Source organism: Aotus nancymaae, unplaced genomic scaffold (genome assembly GCF_030222135.1).
Source record: "Aotus nancymaae isolate 86718 unplaced genomic scaffold, 86718_ANA_hifiasm-v0.15.2.pri h1tg000003l, whole genome shotgun sequence".
Lineage (NCBI taxonomy): Eukaryota > Metazoa > Chordata > Mammalia > Primates > Aotidae > Aotus > Aotus nancymaae.
Genome location: NW_026988414.1, coordinates 66437183 through 66460428, shown reverse-complemented (window position 1 = coordinate 66460428; position 23246 = coordinate 66437183). Strand labels below are relative to the sequence as shown.

General features: G+C 40.2%; 1 protein-coding gene across 6 annotated transcripts in view; it reads right to left on the bottom strand.

Annotated features, from left to right (window-relative positions):
* The window catches only part of MAP2K5 (mitogen-activated protein kinase kinase 5), a 264089-nt gene that overhangs the window by 54026 nt on the left and 186817 nt on the right, over positions 1-23246 (bottom strand). For 4 of the 6 annotated variants that reach the window (XM_064381982.1, XM_064381992.1, XM_064382003.1 and 1 more), the window contains 2 exons: positions 8766-8792; positions 8422-8454 (listed from right to left, as the gene is read on the bottom strand). In XM_064381982.1, coding sequence (XP_064238052.1) covers positions 8422-8454; positions 8766-8792 — 60 coding nt within the window. The remainder of the gene's footprint in view (positions 1-8421; positions 8455-8765; positions 8793-23246) is intronic. The other 2 variants (XM_064381988.1, XM_064381998.1) reach the window with 1 other exon arrangement.

Below are 23246 nucleotides of genomic sequence, written 5' to 3'. Positions count from 1 at the left end.
GGTGGTTTATCCTAGAGTTCATTTGGAATGCACGTGATACTTAAAACATAGTGTCCCTCCTAAGAATACTGTAACAATGCCAGGGTTCTGGGTCAATAGACAGGGAGGACTGTGGCAAGCCACAGCTCTAGGAAGAGAGCCTTTGTGTCCTAGTGTGGGGGAGAGATGCTGGCTTTCTCCATTAGGTTTGCAGCTGAAAAATGGGGATCAATAGGAATGCCACAGTGAGGATGTGGGGAGGACGATGAAAGAGGGTGGCCGGCTGAGTCATGAGCAAAACAAGGGCGGGCATCCTTGCTGTGGGGCCTGGCCTGGGGTCTCTCAGGATGAGAAGGACTAAAGTGGATTTGCTTAAGATGGGAACAGACTTTCTTGGCAAAAACCCATGAATTTAATAGCTCATCATTACAAAATCCCACTTATAAAAGTCTATGTCTTCTGCAAGTTCTTATGACTCTATTTAACCATAAAACTTAATGAAGACATAAGAGAGCCTCTGCTATTTACTTATCTGCCTGACTGGCATATGCACGCCATTATGGCGGTACTAAAAAGATTCATTATGAATAGGGACAACCATCTACCCCACCAAACACCTGGACTCACAAGAGGCCTCACATGGACTCTTCACTTGGATGTGGCTCCCCTGATGCTTTCTAGAAATGCTAGTGAAGATGATCAGCGGTGGAAGGAGGCGCTGTTTGATGCCGGCCCAGCCTGGATGCTCTGTGAGGAGGATGGAGGTTAATCACACAGCTAGACACTTCTACCCATGTCAGTCAGGCAGACTAAGAGGCAGCTAACATTTCTGTTCTAGAAGAGGGTGACACTGAACAAAAGGGGATGAGAAAATGGAGGATTAGGAAAAGGAGGAGAAAAATGAGGGAAGAGCCTGCTTTATAACCACGTTATTAAAAAGCTTCTAAACGCCAGGCGCAGTTGGTTCACACCTGTAATCCCAGCACTTTGGGAGGCTGAGGTGGGCAGATCACATAAGGTCAGGCATTCGAGACTAGCCTGGCCAACATGGTGAAACCCTGTTTCTACTAAAAATACAAAAAAAAAATTAGCCAGAGGTGGTGTGCACACCTGTAATCCTAGTTACTCAGGAGGCTGGGCTAGGAGGATTGCATGAACCTGGGAGGCAGAGGTTGCAGTGAGCCAAGATCATCCCACTGTACACTCTAGCCTGGGTGATAGTGCAAGACTATGAATGAATGAATGAATGAATGAATAAATAAATAGCTTCTAAACTTCTCCCTCAGTCTCATTTCTCCTACTACTCACCTCAACAGAACTGTCTTAGGAAAAAAAAACATAGATCTCAATGTGTCAAACCTTCCAAGCATCTCTCTTGGCTACAGGGTAACACCTAAGCTTCTTGGTACAGTATTTGAGATGCTTCCTGTATTTTTGCTAGCTTCACTTTGAGCCAACCATTAGTCTTGAAAGCCACCTCACACTTAAGACACCTTTGGTTGTGTTCCTCCCTCTGCTGGGACAATCTTCTCCCCATTTTCATTTTGTGAATTATCAAGGCATTTCTAAAGCCCAGCTCGAATATCTTCTCTTCTCTCATGCTTTCTTATCTTCCCACACCTTTCAACCTTGCACAGTACTGTTTACATAGCTTTATTATAGTTTTTAACATAATGAATCAAATCTAGTTCATGAGTTTGTCTTCCACTAGATTATGAAGTCATCTAGCACAGGAATTTTATCCCAGGACCTGGTAGAGATCACGGCCCAAGGAGGAGCTCAGTAAATGTTCCTTGAAGTAAATAAAAACACAAATTTTTCTAGCTGTGGTAGTCTTCTACAAAATGGAATGTGGTTGAAGTGTGTCTTCTCTTTTCTTCTGCTGAAGCCCATCCTATCCAGTTGAGAAGCTAAACACAGAGGCCATCACAGAGAAACTCTCTGCTTTCTATTTCTCTCTTTGACATTTAAATTTTAAATACAACTCACAAAAAATACAATTTACTCTTTTAAAGTAACAACCCAGTAGCAAAATATTTCTACCACCCTAAAAAACAGCAAAAAACCTTGTAGTTAGAACTACAGGTGCATGCCACCATGTCTGGCTAATTTTTTTATTTTTTGGAGATGAGGTCTCGCTGTATTGTCCCACGCTGGTCTTGAATCCTTCTGCCAGTCATTCTCAATTCCCTTCTCCCTCAGTCCTTGGCAATCACTAACTCATCAACTTCCTGTCTCTACGGACTTCCCTATCGTGGACATTTCATAGACTATGTGGCTTTTTGTGTCTGGTTTCTTTCATTTAGCATGTTTTCAAGGTACATCCATATTGCAGTATTTATCAGTACTTCATTCCTATTTATGGTTGAATAATAGTCCAATGTGAACTTTTGGATTCTGTCTACGTTTGGGTTATCATAAATAATGCTGCCATGAACCTTCATGTATGTTTCTATGTGGACATGTTTTCCATACTCTAGGAGTGGAATTGCTGGATCATATAATTGTTCTATGTTTAGCTTTTTGATGAATGGTCAAACTGTATTCCACAGCAACTGTGGAACCATTTTACATTCCCACTAGCAACTTATGTGGGTTCCAATTTCCCTACATTCTTGTCACCACTTATTTTCTGCTTTTGTCTTTTTTTTTTTAATTACAGCCATCCTAGTGGGCATGAAGTAGTCTCTCATCCTGGTTTTGATTTACATTTCCTTAATTAATTGTTGAGCATATTTTCATGTGCTTATCGACCATTTGTATATCTTCTTCAGAGAAACATATATTTAAATCCTCTCCCCATTTTAAAATTCGGCTATTTGTCTTTTTATCAGTGAGTTGTAAGAGTTCTTTATATATTCTGAATAGCAGGCCTTTATCACACATATGATTTGCAAATATTTTCTCCATTCTGTAAATTGTCTTTTCACTGTCTTGATAGTGTCCTTTGACACACAAAAGTTTTAAATTTTGATAAAGCCCACCTTTTGTTTTCATTTGCTTATGCTCTTGATGTCATAGCTAAGAAACCATTGCTAACCTAAGGTCATGGAGATTTACATCTATGTTTCCTTTTGAGAGTTTCACAGTTTTTATCCTTACATTTAAGTCTTTGATTTACTTTTGAGTTAATTTTTGTGTATGTTGCAAGGTAAAGGTCCAAATTCATTCTTGCATATGGATATCCAGCGGACCCAGCACCATTTGTTGAAAAGATGATTCTTTCACCATGGAATGGTCTTGGCATCCTTATCAGAAAACAACTGACCATGCATATATGGGTATATTTCTGGACTCTGAATTCTATTCCAAATGCCTATCCTATACCACTACCATACTATCTTTTTTTTTTTTTTTTTTTTTTTTTTTTGAGACGGAGTCTCGCTCTTGTTACCCAAGCTGGAGTGCAATGGCGCGATCTCGGCTCACTGCAGCCTCCGCCTCCTGGGTTCAGGCAATTCTCCTGCCTCAGCCTCCTGAGTAGCTGGGATTACAGGCACGCGCCACCGTGCCCAGCTAATTTTTTTGTATTAGTAGAGACGGGGTTTCACAATGTTGACCAGGATGGTCTCGATCTCTTGACCTCGTGATCCACCCGCCTCGGCCTCCCAAAGTGCTGGGATTACAGGCTTGAGCCACCGCGCCCGGCGCCATACTATCTTGATCAGTGTAATTTTGTAATAAGTTTTGAAATCAGAAAGTATAAATCCTGCAACACTGTTTTATTTTTCCTTCAATGATTGTTTTGGCTATTCTGAGTCCCTTGCGTTTCCATAGGAATTTTAGGATTAGTTTATCCATTTCTGCAAAAAAGCCTACTGGGGTTTTAATATGAATTACACTGAGTCTGCAGATCAATTTTGAGAGTATTTCCATCGTAATGATATTAAGTCTCACTTCATGAACATAAAATGTCTTTCCAATTCTTTTGTTTTTGAGAGGGAGTCTTGTTCTGTCACCCAGGCTGGAGTGTAGTGGCGTGATCTCTACTCACTGTAACCTCTGCCTCCTGGGTTCAAGTGATTTTCCTGCCTCAACCTCCCGAGTAGCAGGGATTACAGGTATCTGCCACCCTGCCTGTCTAATTTTTGTATTTTTAGTAGAGACAGGGTTTCGCTGTTTTGGCCAGGCTGGTCTTGAATTCCTGACCTCGGGTGATCCACCTACCTCGGCCTCCCAAAGTGCTGGGATTACAGGTGTGAGCCACCGTGCCTGGTCTTTCCATTTATTTCAATGATGCTTTGTCGTTTTTGGTGTACAAAACTTTCCACTTCTTTTGTTAAATTTATTCCTAAGTACTTTATTCTTTGTGATTATAATTTGTGATTATTTATTTATTTATTTATTTTGAGGTAGGATCTCATGGTCACTCAGGTGGAGTGCAGTGATATCATCATGGCTCACTGTAGCCTCAACCTTCTTAGCTCAAGTGATTCTCCCACCTCAGCTTCCCAAGTAGTTAGAACTACAGGTGCATGCCACCATGTCTGGCTAATTTTTTTATTTTTTGGAGATGAGGTCTCGCTGTATTGCCCCACGCTGGTCTTGAATCCTTCTGCCATGGCCTCCGTAAATGCTGGGATTGCAAGCGTGAACCACTGTATTTGACTATATATACCACCTTGGGTAGCTGATTTCAAATGGTACTTTTTAGTTTTGGTAAGGTCACTATCAGGAGTGCAAAGACCAAAGACAGGCCAGGTGCAGTGGCTCACGCAGGTAATCCCAGCACTTTGGGAGGCCAAGGCAGGAGAATCACTTGAAGTCAGGAGTTCGAGACCAGCCTGGCTAACATAGTGAAACCCCGTCTCTATTAATAACACAAAAAATTAGCCAGGTGTGGCGGCATGTGCCTGTAGTCCCAGCTACTTTGGAAGCTGAGACAGGAGAATCACTTGAACCTGGGAGACAGAGGTTGCAGTGAGCAGAGATCTTGCCACTGCACTCCAGCCTGGGCAACAAGAGTGAAACTCCATCTCAAAAAAAAAAAAAAAAAAAAAGACCGAAGACACATGGTCAGATTGTTGAGACAAAAGGTAGTCACCGACAAGAATGAGGAGTGCCCACAGAGAACAGTGGCAATCACAAGAGGGCACAGGAGAAGCACCATGCAGAGCAGCAGTTACTAAGGCATGTTAGCCTTGGGGCAAAGGGCTCTATACGCTTCAAGAGGCCCAACAATATCACTGTCAAGGCCAAATACTCTGGCAAAATGGTTGGTAAAATTCAGTGAAAGAACAAGGTAAACCTCACACAATTTTACAGCCCTGGAGGGCATCAATACATCAAAGTTTAAGTTCAGTATCATGTTCAGAACAAGGGCCTAAGTCACTGAGAAAAGGTTAAATGATATTCACCATACTCCATCAACAGGCTGCCAAAAACAAATAGATTTTAGAAACACTTCTTTCTAAAAATGCAAATTTTCTCATAGCTGTCAGAGCTTAAAGTAATACATTTCAGTTATCTGGACAACAGGGGCCAACTTATTCCCCAAAGATATCAGATGGCTAAGGCATCAGGTACACATAGACACACATCACTTACAAAGAACCAAAGTACTTTACAATGCAGGTATTCAGGGACTGAGGGAGGACCTGATTACATAAGGACCTTAAGGGAAGAAGTTCTGTTGAGAAGCAACTCTGAGGCACCAGATGATGTCTTTAAGCTATCACTTACACCTGAGCTAGCCAGCGCAAATTCAGAGAACCACCACCTACCAAAATTTAATTGGACCGCACAGATTTCTGATTGGAGCTCAATTCTCCTGTTACCTTGGCTACCTTCCCAGTTCCTGATCTGTGGTCTGAGTTTCATGGTCATGATTCTTACTCCTGTTTGGTTTTTGGTGTCTTCTGTTGGACATCTGGTTGCTAACACTGGCTTTGTTCCATGATTCCACCTCCTGACTCCCAGACTGGCTCTAACATTCATCTCTGGTCACTCCAGGACTGGCTCTTGCCCACCTTAGTGGTGTTTTACTACATCTTCACTCCTCACCAGGCCACAACAGGAGGTCAAGCTGAATTCACACAATAAGAAAATATGTTACACTGGGCTTTGCAATAGCTACTTTGTACCTGACGCCAATATACCCATCCTGTCTGAATTAGGCTCCCTCAGGAGAAGTACTTTTTGATCTGACTTTTCTCTAACAGCTAATAGTACATAATAGCATCAGATACCCATTTCACAATGGGGTAAATCCTACTCCCAAGCGGTAAAACGACTCAAATCTTGACTGGGCATATTCATTCACAAACAAAAGGCCTAAAAGTCAGATGCAAATGAGGATGGCTAGCTAACTGCCCTGTGGGAACTAAAGGGGTAGATTTAGACTTAGCAAGCAGTTAGAGAAGTTTGAGAAGTGGTTCTCAAAACTTTAATGTGTAGAGAGTTACCTGGGAAGCTAGGAGATTCTAGGCTGGACCCCTAGAAAGTCTAATTCAGTGATCTGAGCCCAGGAATTTGCATTATAACAAAAGCCTTAGGCAATTCTGATGCAGTCAGTCCTTGGACCACCCTATGAGGAACACTGCATCACAGCAATGAGAACTCTGACAGACATACAGGACAAGCCCAGTAAGTACAGGACCTCACTAATCTTTCCTCTCCGAGATGCTATAATTCATCTTGTCCAAGGCAGGTCATTTGGCCAATCCTTTCCTAATACTTTTATTGCAGAATATCAGCTCAGTTCCAAGATCAACTTGACAATGTTCATTTCTCAAGTTTCCACAATGAAGATGGTTTTAGAGTAAATAGGAATAGATGTCGAAGTTACATTTTTCTCTTGACTAAGGAAGAAATGCTACGAAGAAACATATGCTATTTAAGTTACATATTATTGTACTTCATCAATCTTCATCCCTTAAATACAACATCTCCCTATGGTAATTTCAAAAGTCTCATGATTTTGCCCAAATTAAACGAGTAAGATATTTTAAATTGAATAGCAATCACTGCTACTTTAAATAAGGAATGAAAACATCTATTTGATGCAGAAAATCTTCAGATGAACTGTCCAGAAACACACATAGTATTGGTGAGGAATGTCTTTACCTGGATGTTCTTCTGATGCCTAGGAGCCTGACAGACCAACGGTAGCGCCCCGGAAACACAGGAGGCTGTGCATGAAACTGGGTAGGCAAGTTTCCCCAGGCACTTCCCCAAGCAAAACTGGAGGGGGACCTACCTCAGAAAAGCTAGTTCAATTGGGAGGATTCTGATGGGGATAGTATGTTTTGGAACCTAAGATGACAGAGGATATTGATGAGCTATTAGATCCAGGGGGTCTGTCTGATATTAGAGATAACGGAGCCTCCATTTGTTTCAGGACGATGCCTTCATTTTTACATCAACATGGTTTATGGCTTGCGTGGGATATATGGACTGACTGATGCAACCATTAAGGATGTTGGAGCCCCACTCTTACTATTATTGTGATATGTGTGTGTTTGTTTTTTTCCTAGGAGGATCTTTATTTTTTCTCCCAAATCTCATAACTGGTTATGCAGATGTTTAATTGAGAGGAATAATTATGAATTACAATTTTTTTCTTTCGAACTTTCCTATCTGAATCATTTATTGCCTTCCCTCTCTAATTACAAGTGTTTTAAATATTATAAAATTAAAGTTTAAAAAATAAACATTGCTAGTAGGCAAACCCAAGTCCAAAAAAGCTCAGTTTTTAAAGAAAATGTTAACGTTTCTTGAGAGCCTTGTGTATAATAAGACTGATGATGTATGGGAAAAAGGAATTTAAAGTCAGAATAAGAAGTAGACAAAGTTGGTTACGAGAGAAAGGCGGGTAGATTGGCACCATGAAGGCAAAGAGACAGTGGAACTCAATGAATAAGGATGATCAGAGGTAAGCTCAATTCAAATGTGAGAATACAGGTTTTCAGCTACTACAATACACAAGATGTTAGGGGCATATTCTGAGAAAAATGCCTTAGGAAATTAAAGCTGAACCGTTGACCAAGAGTTTCTGAACCCTTTTATCACTCTGATATGCTTTGGGTAAATAACTCAAGGCAGGCAAATTTCAGCCAGCTTATGCTTGATGTTCAACTCTGACCCTTGCCTTCTGAATGACTTTAAATATCTGTTGAAGAAAAAAATGATACCATTTTAATTTCCAGCTCCATCCCCATCTGGCCACGGAGAGGGTCAATTAATATTATTGCGTCTGTCTTTAGGGCGTCTGATACCCCCGAGGACCAGCCTGCGGGACAGTCTGTTTTTGCAGGGTTTCTTGGCCAGAATCAGAAGAGAGGGATTCAGGACAAGGCCAGTTCACGTAGCACAGCTCAGATCCATACAACACAACTTGCTCTAAGGATGTTGGGCATTGTGCTTCATTAGGAAACAAAATATAAGCTTTCCACACCATTAGGAATGACTTTAGGAGTGAAAGCACATAAGACGATGCCTCACCTCATCAACAATGCACTGCAGAAGCTGGAGAGGCTGCAACGGAAAAGAAGAGAGGAAAAAGTATTAGCCTCCATGCAATAGCTTTACAGTGGAGTGGAAAGAAAAAATCATTAATGCAATAAAATACAGCAAGATTAATCAACAACAGCAAACTCTTATAAAAACATTGATGCTCAGGATGTTCTATTATTTCTAATGGTACCTAATCTAATACAGGCAGTTAAAGGTTTGCATTTTCTTCAAAATGCAATTTGCTAAGTTTAAAACAAGGCATTCAAGCATGCAAAGGAAGCAGCCATCAGGAAAAAGAAAAGTGAATTTTTTTCTGAACTCATAAAGCTTACCATTAAAGATCCCTGGTTTTTCTGAATCTGAAAAAAGGCAATATGTAATTAGCATGTCATAATCAAAATGACTCACTTGGACACATTATGATCACTGAGAGAAAATTATTGCATTGCTGGTGGCAATTTGTGGGCATGTGTTAACACAATTTACATAATGAAAATACACAAATGTTAATAGCTCGCTTCTCATTTATAGGCGAAAGTCAGCAGAATGTTAATTTCACACAACACTTTTTAGTACCCTCCAGGTTGTATTAGAATAGGGAGAAAAACCATAATCCATTTCAAAAGGCTGTTTACGATTCAGATATAAATAATGTTTTATATTGCTACATTGTGAACACTGGGCTTAATGTTGCAATCATTGCTAATGTTATGAAGCTCACTCTTTTTAAATTAAAAACCGATTTATTTAAAATTGAAATTAAATCATAGTCAGAAATTAGAATTTTGGATTCTTGCCAGTGTTTGTTCACAATCCCCTATTTTGTGAAGAAAACTTTAATTATGTGGTTGAAGTATTTGCCCCTAACTTAGGAGTGGGGTAATGACTCCACCTTTTCCAAAGTTCCTTCAGCCTGTTTCCAGGGCAGCAATGCTCTCTGGGAAAATCAAATGCATGCAAGTTTTACACTGTTTTTTAGGGAATAAAAGCAGAGTCCAGTAAGAGTGCGTTTCTGATCAACATTCTGAAGGCAGGCTGCTCACACATTTAACACTGATAAACTGCATTTCTTAGAAAGCTACTAAAACGTGACACAAAAATTAATAAAACATCCTCTTAGTCATTAAAGTACTAAACACTTCAATGCTTCCCCATCCAGGAAAAATAAAGCCGACAGTCATTCTAAACTCAATGAAAATGAAACCCCAGGTACTGAATTTTCTAACAGAGAACTTTTCAGGAACCAAATACTATTACTGATGAGTCAACTGTTTTCTGAGATAAATGAGCTCCAACCAGCTGGTAAAATAAAGGGAAACTAGTCATAGTCCCTTACATGTTTTTAAAGGTGCTTTAGAAAATTCTTCTCCATATACACACTCATTTTATCTGCACAACCATCCTAAGGTTGGCAGAGATGATCATCTTTACTCTATGATGGGAAAACTGGGTCTCTCAGAGGACAGTGTCCAGGCCTGAGGCCTCAGGGCCAGGGTGTGGTGGTGCTGGGGCTCCTCCTGAGCAGCTTTCCTTCCAGCATCTGTATTACACCTGCCTATGATCACAGAGTTATTTGAAAACAGCTGGATTTGCATACATTTATACTTGGTATGGTATTGTTGATAAGTTATCAATTTTGACATGTTGGTTCCTGTCACCTAGACTGTGAGTTTCTCAAGGGGTGCTGCTACGTTTATGCATTTCTTTTGCATCCATGCGGCTGATCAGCAGCACACCCTTCCTCCTAGTGCTTGAATGTTTTAAAAGGTGTTTTCCCATGTATTTGTCAAATGAACATGGTGCCTGCTCATTGCTCCTCTTGGTTTTTCATCACTTCCTCCCCAATCACTACTTTCAGAAACCTCTGTCTCAGGTTGACTGGCTTAGTCTCTGTTGATGTTCCTGCTTAATGCTGTTCTGAATTACTGCTTCTTCTGGTTCCTCCAGTCCAGGAGGACTTCTAGACAAGATTCTGCAGGTAAAGATTTACACTACAAGGGGAGGCGGAGCTGTAACCACCACCCTGAAGCGGTTAGGAATTTCATTAACAAGCCACACCACATTTAAAAAAATACTGAAAAGCCTGGATAACCTCTCCTATGACATGAGATACCTATGGTGTTTGCTTTTATTTTTTTTCTCAAGCACACATGATACTTTCCCCACCCCCACATTCCTAGTAAGATATATCTACTACAACAGCAGAGTTATTTGTAATGAACAAAGAATGAGAAATCCATTTCTGACATCAAAGAGAATGTGCTTCACAAATTTCCAAGAGTGGGGAGATGACAACATTCTCTGAGAACATGCGGCAAACATTCTAAGTGAGAGGTTTTGAAATGAATTCAGACATGGATTATGAAACACTGTTCCCAGTAATATATGAGTTAACTGAGGAGAGAATTAGTTAATTAATTAGAGAATTAGAGTTAGTTCCCAGTAACATATGAGTTAACTGAGGGGAGAACGGAATCAGATTAACTGAGGGGAGAAAACTTCCTCATGAACTGAGGTCTTAAACAAGGTCTCTAGTTTGCCCTATTCTGCAGGTTAAACGCTTGGTCTAAGACAACTTAAAACTGTACCGTTTATGCTTGCTTTTTACTAAAAGAAAAACAGCAATATCAAAGTCTTTTTTTATAATTTTATAGCTATACTGTTTTGCTCAGGTTTTTAAAGAGAGATGTTGTTACCAGGTTTTATGATACAGTTTTGATAGCAACATATTATATGAAATCATCTTCATAAATTTTGTATTAAGGTAGCAGTGTCAGTACCTGAAATTGATTCAAAATGCTTAAGATACTCAATTACTTTTTAACAGTTACACAATGCAGTGACTTATATCTTCTATTTCACAAGAATTTGATGATGCAACATCATTGTAATTGATTCATTTTCTCAATTAAATAAAGCTACTGTGCTTTTCTTTATATGAATGCCACACAGACCATAGAGTTAGATCTATTACCTCCTTTTTCTGTCTCAGATATATTGCCATAAAGGCTGTATTCTGTTCCTCTGTTAATTCCACCAGAAAATCTAATGCCACAGTCATATTTTTAAAATTCTGAACTGCCATGTACTTGGCTGTATTTATATTAGGCATATTTTTCACTGTTAAACTCTTTGTTGTTTACTTTTGTCAAGATCACATTACTGTATAGGCGCAGCAACCATAAAACAGATCCAAACAGTCAACCTCCAGTCATTGCCTCTGCTTTTGCACACAGTTCACGAAAAAGTGAAGCCCCTAGTTTTATAGCACATTAAAAGTGGAACCAAGGGTCCTCAATATAAAATGCTGGCTTTGTGAATGCCTATCTTTATTCTGGGTCTGCCTTCCAAATGCTTAGCTGTGAGAGCAGAGTTCAGAGGAACACAATAATATTGTTAGGGCTGATGTACTGCCTGCACCTCACAACATATGAAATGCTGTTTGTAACTAACTTGTCCAAGCCCACACTCCTGCTTATACATTTTGGGTGTGTTGAGTGTTTTCTATGTCTAACTAGTACTTTGGGACAATGAGAGAGAGAACAATAATTGTTCCAGTCACACACTTGGTTAATCAGTCTCTAGAAGTAGTAGCATTTTGATAGATGAATTAGACGAACCTCTTCCCTTTTCTGGGCATAGATTTTTCTCGCATTAGCTGTTAGATCCAAGATTTAAAACCACACTATTGGGATAGTTATGTCTCATTCTGATGTAAGACAGACTCTTACGTGTTTAAATGGGGAAGAATGACTGCATAAAAGGCAGCCATGAGTATCAGTTAGGTCTTGGTGTTATTATACTAACATTTACCATATACACTTCCTTACAAGGACCATCCAGTTAGCAATTAGAAAACTCTTATAACATGACTTATGACTGTGAAAAATGATGCTGGAAAGGAAATTACCAATGTAAAAGTTTGCTTGTGGGGCCTCAACTATTTAGTCAATGGCTCTGGTGATAAAAAGCAATTTTGGAAGTCTCACTTTATGCTTCGCTCTCTGTAGAGGAACTTTTTACATACAATAGTAAAACAGATCTTGCTACCAGCCCCTTTTACATCATATTCAGAGGCACAATCAGAAAACTAAAATGAATCCACCTCTGTAACTTAGAGAAGACACCAGCTACAGCTTTCATTTTCTCTTTTACTCTCTGAAATTATGGCTTGCCCTGAAGCTCTTGTCTGGAAGATTTATGTGTGACCTAGGTCAGATCTTCCAATATCAGTTGACAAATTTTCTCTTTACATATTTACTGCTTCTCAAGCTTGTATTATTTTCTCTTAAATAGAAAGAAGAAATATAAAATTAAATCACATGGTCAGAATTTTTAAAGAATAGCATTTTCATTTGTTGTGCTACTGGCATCACAGTCTAGCTTTCATGTCGAGCTCTTTATTCTTTTTTAAAAAACTTCAAATTTTAGGAGCTGTGATTATTTTGCAAAGACTTTCTTTTCAAATCAGATGTATTAAGCTATAACCGTGGCTAAATATAAACAGGGATTATGGGAAACTGAGACATTCATATTCTAAATCAATTATGATCTAAAGTATTTATGAAAGGAAGGAACCCCAGAGATGATGTAGTTCAATCTACTCACTTTGCTTTAGGGAAACTGAGGCTCAGAGGGGAGCAGCACCCAAGTCATAGATAGTGCCTGGCCTGACCCTGACAGCTGGGCTAGGAGGTTGCCACTGTGAGGAAAACGTGTGAACTTTGGAGTGAGAAAGACCCCTGGATTCTAGTCAGATCCCCATGGTCCCCAGAAGCCCTCTCCCTTCAGTGGGACTTTGGCTGTTGTCTACAAAGTGAAGGAATGAGCTAGAGAAGCCCAAAGATTTCTTGAAGCCAGAGCTTCCCATTCAGGAGCAATGTTTATTTTTCCTACCCAAGGGAGAAATGGTACCAGCAATCAATCTAATTTGATCTGGAACTGTGCTGGGTACTAAAACTTAGGAACCTACCACCTCCAATCCATTATAACTTATAAAAGCAAAGTGTCCATATCTCAAAAAGCCTTCAATGAGAAAAACAAAACCACTCCTACATGATAAGCTTTATATACATTGCCTATTACTACTAACTTAGAGTTCCCAAACAAATGACTTTTTTTTTTTTTTAAAGGAAGAGAACAAAATTTACTCTGCCTAACTACAAATGGGACTTTCAGCACTGATGTGTGAAGACACTAAATGCATTAAGAGACAAAAAAAAAAAGAGTAATATATACCACTTCCAATAATTTAAGGTGAACACATATAATTCACTTGTGTTCATCAGCATCTGCTTGTCAGCCTCTGTCCTTGCTCAAGTTCTTATCATGTCTGTGGGTCTATTAGTATATCTTCACAGGACCTAAAAAAAAGTCCCAAGAGGATTCAGCAGGCAGCTACTGAATAGTTTATAAGGAGGAACCAATGATTCTCACATTCCAAGATCTACTCACTGACACCTTCTCTCTGGCCACATCTCAGACTCCAGCTGGGGTGCTGTATTCATGAGTGATCAGTTTTGAAAAGCAAAAACTAGATATCCCTGAATCTAGCAAGCAGCTAGGTGGGATAGAAAGGCTTTATGATGCCTAGAGGAGGGCACAGCTCTGATGGGACCAGACAGAAAATCATCACAGCCATAAATTAGTTTACTTGGCTCTCACTGCTTCCTGAGTATCAAGGACAATGCATTTTCACACAAAATACAACAGCTGGAGCATCAAGGTACAGCAAAACATTATTCATTTGCTGGGTCTGTCAGTCAGTGAACAGGGAAAAAAAAAGGACCTGGCTCCCAGTTCATAGTGTTTTATCTTTTGTGTATTTAAAATTGACATAGCTCATGTCCCACCCCACATAGGTGTATAAGAGCCATAGTAAATCCTCCTCTTGGTAATTGCACATTTTAATTTTTAGACTTGAATTTTGCAAGGAAAACAGGGGCTTAGAATTGTAATTTAAAATGATTGATGTGAATTATAAAACCTTTTTCCTGATGGTACAAGGTCTGGCCACAGAGTCCATTAAGTACCTTCCTTTTGAAGAAGATTTTAGACATTTGCCATATCAAACCTTTCTCCTGTCTTTGTCCCAGAAATGGGTGGTCTTATTTCAGAATCCAATTTAAGAATATTAGTTGTGTGCAGAGACAGGGGAGAAGGGCAGCTGGGAGAAGAAGGTGTTGCTTTCTCTGAGAAAGGCCCTTTAGACTACTCTACTATTTATGGTGAAATAAAAACTGCTACAGCAACATTTTAACGTTTCAAAATGTCTGAGAGGTTTTTCTAGAGCTTTTGTTTAGTTTGCACCTCTCTTAGCTTAAATCCTCCGCATGATGTTGGAGGTCATCTAGCACAATTCTTTGCCTAATGTAGAAATTCACTTTATAATATTCCAGATAGGCATTCTGTCTTTGCTAGAAGACTTCCAATGATGAGATTCCAACAATTCTCTTTTGGGCAAATTACGTTGTTAGAAAGTTCTTTCTTGGCTGGGCCAGGTGACTCACGCCTGTAATCCCTGCACTTTGGGAGGCCAACGTGGGTGGATCACCTGAGGTCAGGAGTTCAAGATCAGCCTGGCCAATATGGTGAAACCCTCATCTCTACTAAAAATACAAAAATTAGCTAGGCATGGTGACATATGCCTGTAGTCCCAGCTACTTGGGAGGCTGAGGCATGAGAATTGCTTGAACCAGGGAGGTGGAGGTTGCAGTGAGCTGAGATCATGCCACTGCACTCCAGCCTGGGCGACAGAGTGAGACTCCATCTCAAAACAACAACAACAAAGTTCTCTCTAATTTTGAATCCAAGTATGTCTTCCTGTAAAATGTGCCCATGATCTGGAGCTATGACAAGTAAGTTTAATAACAGCTCTTTACATATTTGAAGAGAGTGGTCATGTCTCCACAATGCTGTGGAGTTTTGCTATGTTGGCCAGGCTGGTCTTGAACTCCTTAGCCTCACGCAATCCACCTATCTTGGCCTCCCAAAGTGCTGGGATTACAGGGATGAGCAACCACACCCAGCCATGCATTCACATTTTTGATAGCCATATCACACAACCGGCTCAACTGAGAGAAAACAGAAGTATATACGTCTGAGACTGAAAAGGAAACTTTTTTTTTTTTTTGAGACACGGTCTCACTCTATTGCTCAGGATGGAGTGCAGTGGTGCAATCACAGCTCACTGCAGCCTTGACCTCCCTGGACTCAAGTGATCCTCCCACTTGAGTGGGACTATGAGTACCTCAGGGCCTCTTGAGTACCTGGGACTACAGGTGTGTGCCCACCACTTCCGGCTATTTTGTGTGTGTGTGTATTTTTTGTAGAGATGGGGTTTTACCATGTTGCTCAAGCTGGTCTCGAACTCTTGACCTCAAGTGATGCACCCGCCTTAGTCTCCCAAAGTGCTAGGATTACAGGCGTGAGACACCGCACCTGGCCCTGTACTCTTCTATTTCTGATGTGTTTCATACTGACAGAGTATTTGAGAGTCAAAATGAGTGAATGATAAAACCAACTACAGAATCTGGACAGTCTGAAAAAGATTCTGTTACTTCTCCCCTTTTATTTGCTTGGCTGAGAAGAGGCCTGCCTAATGCTGAAGTGGAATCATAGACTCCTGGGGTCTGCAAAAAATCTTAAATATGTTAAAATCGAATCTGGTTCCTCATCCCTATCTAATCCGTAAAGCCCTCCTTCACTGCACTTCTGCTGATGGGGCTTCTGTCTGAATTCATCTTGTGAAGGGAAGCTTACTGTCTTCTGACTGTCCCCTCCATCCCTTGCCCAATTTCTATCCTTCTGACAGTACAAATCTACATCTTCTCTGACATGAGAACCCTCAAAGTCTGAAGACAAGTCGTCACATCTCCTGAGAAGTTGTTATGCTCAGGTATTCAAGCTGGTAGGGTAGAGTGGGAGGATGGGACATGGAGAAAAGAAAGGGGATAAAACAACTGATTTAGAGCTGTGGAATTTGTTTTCTTGGTTCCCTCTGATTGCAAAATTTGCTTTGCCAACATGTAAAAAGTAAACTTGGGCTACATAATTACTTTATTGTATTTACTATGTTTATTAAGTCCTTATGCTATGCCAGGTGCTGTACTAGACTCTAGGACCCAAAAGATGGATAGAATACAATTGCTGGCCCACAAAAATGAGTGACTTATAAAAGTTTCCTGAAATCTAGTAGAAGGGCTAAGATTTAAGCACAGGGCTTGCACTCTCCTCTAAAAGTCACTCAGTATGTGAACAAACTCTCCAGGGTTTTGCTTTCTTCCCTGAGGGCTCTATAGATTTCGGAGACAGCTTTCCCCTTTCCTCCCAACCCCTCAAGCTCCCTACCACACGGTGATGTTTCTAGGCATTGTAAGAAAGTTTACTGCATTGGTTTAAGTTCCACATGTCACTGAAGATCTTTTTACCATGATATATTTGGGTGTGGCCTACTGAGATTTTGAGATCAGCTATAATTGCAGCCAATACACGATTCGTATGGGATAAAGAAGGAAGGAATCTTAAAATTGGCTGGGTACAGTGGCTCACACCTATAATCCCAGCACTTTGTGAGGCCGAGGTGGGTGGATCACCTGAGGTCAGGAGTTCGAGATCAGCCTGGCCAACACGGCGAAACCCCATCTCTACTAAAAATACAAAAATTAGCCGGGTGTGGTGGCACATGCCTGTAATCCCAGCTACTAGGAGGCTGAGGCAGGACAACTGCTTGAACCTGGGAGGCAGAGGTTGCAGTAAGCCAAGATTGCGCCACTGTACTCCAGCCTGGGCGACAGAGTGAGACTCTACCTCAAAAAAAAAAAAAAAAAAAAAAAAAAATATATATATATATATATATATATATATGCATATAGTCACACATAATCATGTGCATTAACATGTGTCTTACTGGCTTGACTGTAAATGAAATTCAAAATAGATTTAAACAAAGTAAGTCAAGTCAAGAATCAAGAATGAACTGGATAAAGTTTGACCTTTCTTTTTTTTTTTTTTTGAGACAGGGTCTCGCTTTGTTGCCCAGGCGGGAATGCAGTGGCAAATCATGGCTTATTACAGCCTGGACCTCCTGGATGCAAGTGATCATCCCTCCTCAGCCTCCTATAGCTGGGACTACAGGCATGTGCCACCACACCCAGCTGATTCTTAAATTTTTTGTAGAGACAGGGTCTCCCTGTGTTGCCCAGGCTGGTCTCAAACTCCTCGGCTCAAGTGATTCTCCTGCCTCAGCCTCCCAAAGTGCTAGGATTACAGGTGTGAGCCAGCACACCTGGCTCCAAAGATTGATATTCGATTTAGAGTTTTACTTCACACCTCCCATATTTTGATATAGGTAAAATCAGGTTTCAGTAAACTCCAAGGAAATACTCAGGGGGAGATGGTGTGAGGAAGAGGGCTGAAGGTGTGAACAGGAGGAGGAAGCTGCTCATGCAAGATGAAAACAGACCACAGAGGTGTCCTGTCCAGCATTTTTCAGACTCTGTTTACCAAATAACCCTTAGTTCAAGTAAGATATTACTTAGCTGCATTTAAAAATTACCAGAGAGAAGCAGAGCTGATCGTGTGGTTGTGTGTACATGCATGTGTGGGTGGATCCCCATCTCCTCTATGTACTGTCTACCCACAGTTCTGCAAATCACTAACCCAGGGCACTTCCATCATTTTCCAGGTGAGGAGGCTGAGATCCAAAGAGAAAGACGGTTAAACAACTAGTAAGAAGAGCCAAGACCAGAACTCAGGTTAGCTCTGTGTGTGTGTTTGGGTGGAAATCACATACTGTCAGTGACTTAATTTGTTACTTGTTGGGTGTCTCATTTGCTGCCTCCCATGCCCTCTGCTCTGAATCACTGAGTGTTTCCAGCTGCCTGGCTACCAAGAAGGCATAGGGCTATCCTATGAAAGCCCTATGAAAGGAGGCCTTTGGCCAGGAACTTTTTGTTTACAGGATTTTACCAACTAGGCCTAGAGTCCAGATCTCCTCATGCCTGACGCCCAGAAGAGTGCTCTCTCCAATTTGTTTCTGAACAGAAAACTACTTGGGAGGATATACATAGAATATATAATTCTATGTATTATGATGGTGATTGTGAATGATAAAGTTATAACTCAAAAAAGAAAGACTGTAAAGGAAGGCTCTTGTGGGATCAGAAAAATAATTCAAGCTTCATTAAACAAAACAAATAAGCTTCATTACCCCTTTGGTCATTCCTCCTCTGAACCTGTAGGCCAACAGATTCTTCTCTCATAAGACTATCCCGGGCCGAGTGCAATGGCTCATGCCAGTAATCCCAGAACTTTGGGAAGCCGAGACAGGCAGATCACCTGAGGTCAGGAGTTCGAGACCAGCCTGGCCAACATGGCGAAACCTTATCTCTACTAAAAGTACAAAAATTAGCTGGGTGTAGTGGCGCACTCCTGTAATCCTAGCTACTTGGGAGGCTGAGGCAGGAGAATTGCTTGAACCCGGGAGGCGCAGGTTGCAGTGAACCAAGATCATGTCACTGCACTCTAGTCTGGATGACACAGTGAGACTGTTGAAAAAATTAAATTAAATTAAATTAACAAGAAAAAAAGACTATTCTATCCCCCAAGCTGTTCTTTCCTTCTCCTCATGGTGGTCACCATCGGCAGACCTTGATGTGTGCAGCCTAATAGTCCACACTTGGTTCCAACTGGCTGCCTCGGTTTCCCAAAATTCCTTGGAGATGACACATTGGCTCTGTGCATAAACAGACAACTGCCTCCTTTCCTGGCTCCTAGCGGTCTCTGGGACCCTCTTTCCACCTGGTGTGTCCTGGCAATCTCCAGTCCTAAATCGAATCAGCTCTTTGCTCCTTTTAGGCCACTCATTGATTTTTCAATGAATTTTGTGCATCTGTTTTATTGGCACTAAAGAGGGTTGGGTTCTTAGCATCATTAACATTTTAGTTGAGGAAGAATTCCCAAACCCCCCAGGCATTAATCTAGAACTGTTAAACATCTAAAAAGTAATCTGTGCTCAAACAAAGCTCGGCCAGGCCTGTCCCCTTTTTAACTTGGATGCCAATGAGCCCTTATCCCCAAATCTACCCAAGTTTTCCATACTGAATGGTGATAAGTGAAACACTGGAGTATAATAAAAGTTGACGTCTTTGTCTGTTGCTGCTGCTACTACTGCTGTTGAGGACCACTCTCCCCCCAGGGATCCATAGCCAGCTAGCAATTACCTGGCAGGCCCGGAGCATCCTGGGACAGTAATTTTCATCTCTGCAGACACACCAGTTGGAGGCAGTACTTGAGTGGATGGGTATGTAAAATAAAGATGGCCATTTAGGCTCAAAACCTCTGGATGCCTTATCTTACTTTCTCCCCCACCATCCCTCTAGAGTAAAAAGACCACTGCACTATGAGTGGGAGACAGTCTGACCCTGTTGCTGAATACCTGGTAGTCATGAGTCATTTAATGGCTGTGGAATTCCGTTTTCCTCCTCTGTAATCTAAGAGTTGGACTAGATCATTGTAAGATCTCTTCGTATCCTGAAATCCTATGATTCCATAAAGTAGCAGACTCCATCCATAAAAGCAAAGGGAGAGAAGTGGAAGGCCTACTGGACCGCAGCGCTTAAGAGGGAGAGATAATAGCAAAGCTGCCACGGGAAAGCCAGACTGAACACCAAGTTCATTACTTTAACCTTCAATTCTATTTCTGGGCTAAACTGATTATTTAAAAATTGTAAGAGAATCATGGTCCCCAGTTACTGAACTAAAAATGACGAGATTCTGTATATAATTCTATATATTATCATGGTGATTGTGAATGATAAATTATAACTCAAAAAAGACTGTAAAGGAAGGCTCTTGTGGGATCAGAAAAATAATTCATTTTAGTCCTACCTGATGTGAGACATGGTCATATATTTTCAGAGTTACATAGGTAAATCCCTAAAGAACTTTCTGGAAATATAAATAAAACTAATATTACCCAGCTCTTGTTTACCACCTTATATTTTTCAAAAGGCTCCCTTAGGCATTAGTCCATTTGATCATGACAATTCCTCCCCAGCAGTCTAGAAAATGCCATGTGATATACCAAGCCAAATTCATAAAGGGTGGCAGGGAACCCTCAGGGGCATAGACCTTAAAATGCAATGACTTCCAACCTCAGATTAGCCCCAGTCATGTAAAGGGGATTCACAAAATTCTCAAACCGAATTTCTTTACCTGGTCCCTGCTACACCCGCCACCTCCATCCTGACACATTACCTCCCCCATCTACCATGCTCCCCTCCCTTTTCTTCCTTCCTTCCCACTGTAACTTTAAAAGTTACCCAGGAGAATTGCTAAACTGTTAGGGAAATGAAAGTAACAACAGTAGTACTCTTAAAGTCTGGAAGGACACCACATAGAATATGCTGTTTTAGACCTTTATCTTTTAGCAGATGGACCTCCTTTGGACTTGACTATCTAGCACATCCTTTCCCATGCTTCTTGCAAAGGGAGAGAAGTGGAAGGCCTCCTGGACCACAGAGCCTAAGAGGGAGAGATAATAGCAAAGCTGCCACATGAAAGCCAGACTGGACACCAAGTTCATTATTATGACTTGGTGTCCAAGTTCATTAGTTCAATTTTCCATTTTATTTCTGGGCTAAACTGATTATTTAAAAATTGTAAAGGAATCATCTTACTTGCCTCAGAGCCTCGGCTCATGCATCAGCTATCTACTCTGAAACCTCTTGGCTTCCTGAAGTAAGCTGACCATTCCCTTTTCCTCTTGAGGCCAGGGCATCCCATCTCCTGGAGAATGGGATTTTTATATCAACTGCCATTGATTTTACGTTTTTCTTCCAACTGGACCAGGCTCTTTTGAGAGCAGAGACCACATGTTTCATTTTTGTGCTCCTAGTGCTTAGTCAGGCACAGAGTAGGTGCTCAATGACAAATAATGTTGAATTGAATTGTGATGTATGTCACAATAGTTTAGAAGGTACTATAGAATAAAACCAACACGAGGTTAAGTGCTTTCAAACAACACAGGAATCATGAACCTAACTGGCTAACTACAGATATCTCAATTGACGTATTAACAAGTAATTTATCTCTAATGAAGAATTTCACATTTCTAAGCTACCCACACTTTGGGGATGATTTCTCTTCCATTTCTGCTCTGTTTTAAGGACATACTAGAAACCCACCTCCTGTCTTTGGCATAGACTAAGCAAATCAAATAATGAACCTTCTTGATAAGTATACAATGGATAAGGGGAAGAATTTGACATTGGCAATTTAAAAATTCCTAGGAAGAAGCAAATGTGTATAAGTGAACATCTTCACATCACTTAAATTTCGTCTCCGCATTTTATGGAATATGCATCTGATTTTATGCTTCAAATATTAGGATATTTTAAATGTCTATATCCTAAATAGGACAAAAATAAAATGAATTAAAACACATAGGCTAGATGTCTATTTATGAAAAAAAATTGCATGGACAGTGCTCCTTCAAACTCTTGCAAATTAAAGGTGAGTACTTGAAGTTTGGGATGATTACTCATTGCTATTTTTTTCCTTGATAAGAGACCTCACATACAAAACACTATGTATTTAAAAATGTACTTAAATCCTTGACGTTCCCAACTTCAAAAAGTTTATACAACAAAGTATAGTTTATACAACAAAAGAGGTTTATGCAACCTCTTTTCAAAGAGTGCACACTTTTAGGTATTTGCAATTCCAGGCGTGATGAGCAAAGATAAATAAGATAATGATATCCGTGGTCTAAATTTAACATCGAATATAAAATAATATTAAACAATCAACATTAGAATTAGTAACAACATACCAGTCAAAGGCTTTTAAAACACAAACAAAGTTAAAAGCTCTAGTACTTCAACATTAGCATTTGAAAAGTGTTTAATGTTTTTGAATAGTTTTAAGAACATACGCTTTCTACTCTATTATGAAACACATACTCTATCCAGAGCACAATTTATTACTACAAAATAAATGAATGTTTAAAAGACAGTCTGTCAATTGAAAAAAACAAAACACATTAAAATAGCACGTTTCCAAGCCAAGTTAAACAAAATATTTTCTCCTTGACAAGCTGCTTACATTTAAATGAAAACAGGGCAAATCTGGTCAATAATATGGATTGCATAAAATAAAAAGGACCTTAGATCATGTTAATACAAGGATCAGAAAGCAGTAACTTCAATTAAAACTATCCAATTATTTAGCAAACTTTCAGATGCAGCAAATAAATTAATTGGTTTTAAATGAAAGTGCTCAGATAAGTAGCTTTTTGACCTATGAGTAAGTCTCACTTGCAGCAGTCACAGCAAAGCAAGAATCTGCTGAAGCAAAACAAAGCTCCCAAATCAAACAAATGTTATTGGTAATCAAAAAGCATTTGCAAAACGTATTTCCTTGGTTAATAGCAGGAGATTCTGAAGCAAATGCCACCTCCAGCTCCTCTCATACTTTGATATGTAGGATAGAGGGGGTGAACACACATTTCTCTTACTCAGAAGGACAGAAGTATCTTGGTTTTAACAACAGGATATTTTCATTTCTGAACTATCTTGTGGAAGGTGCCAGTCGTTATGTCATTAAGAATGCGTATCTTTCACTTATTATCTACCTATGTTTAACTTGTATTGGGATTTAAGACTGCCTCTTTGAGACAAGCAATATGTCATCATTTTGTTCAGCTAACAGGCCTGACAGCCCTGTCTCCTTGAGTTAAGAACAGTAGATCTCTATTTTGTACATTGGTGGCAAAAGCTGGCAGAATAAATTAGAATTAGCCAATTGGTAGT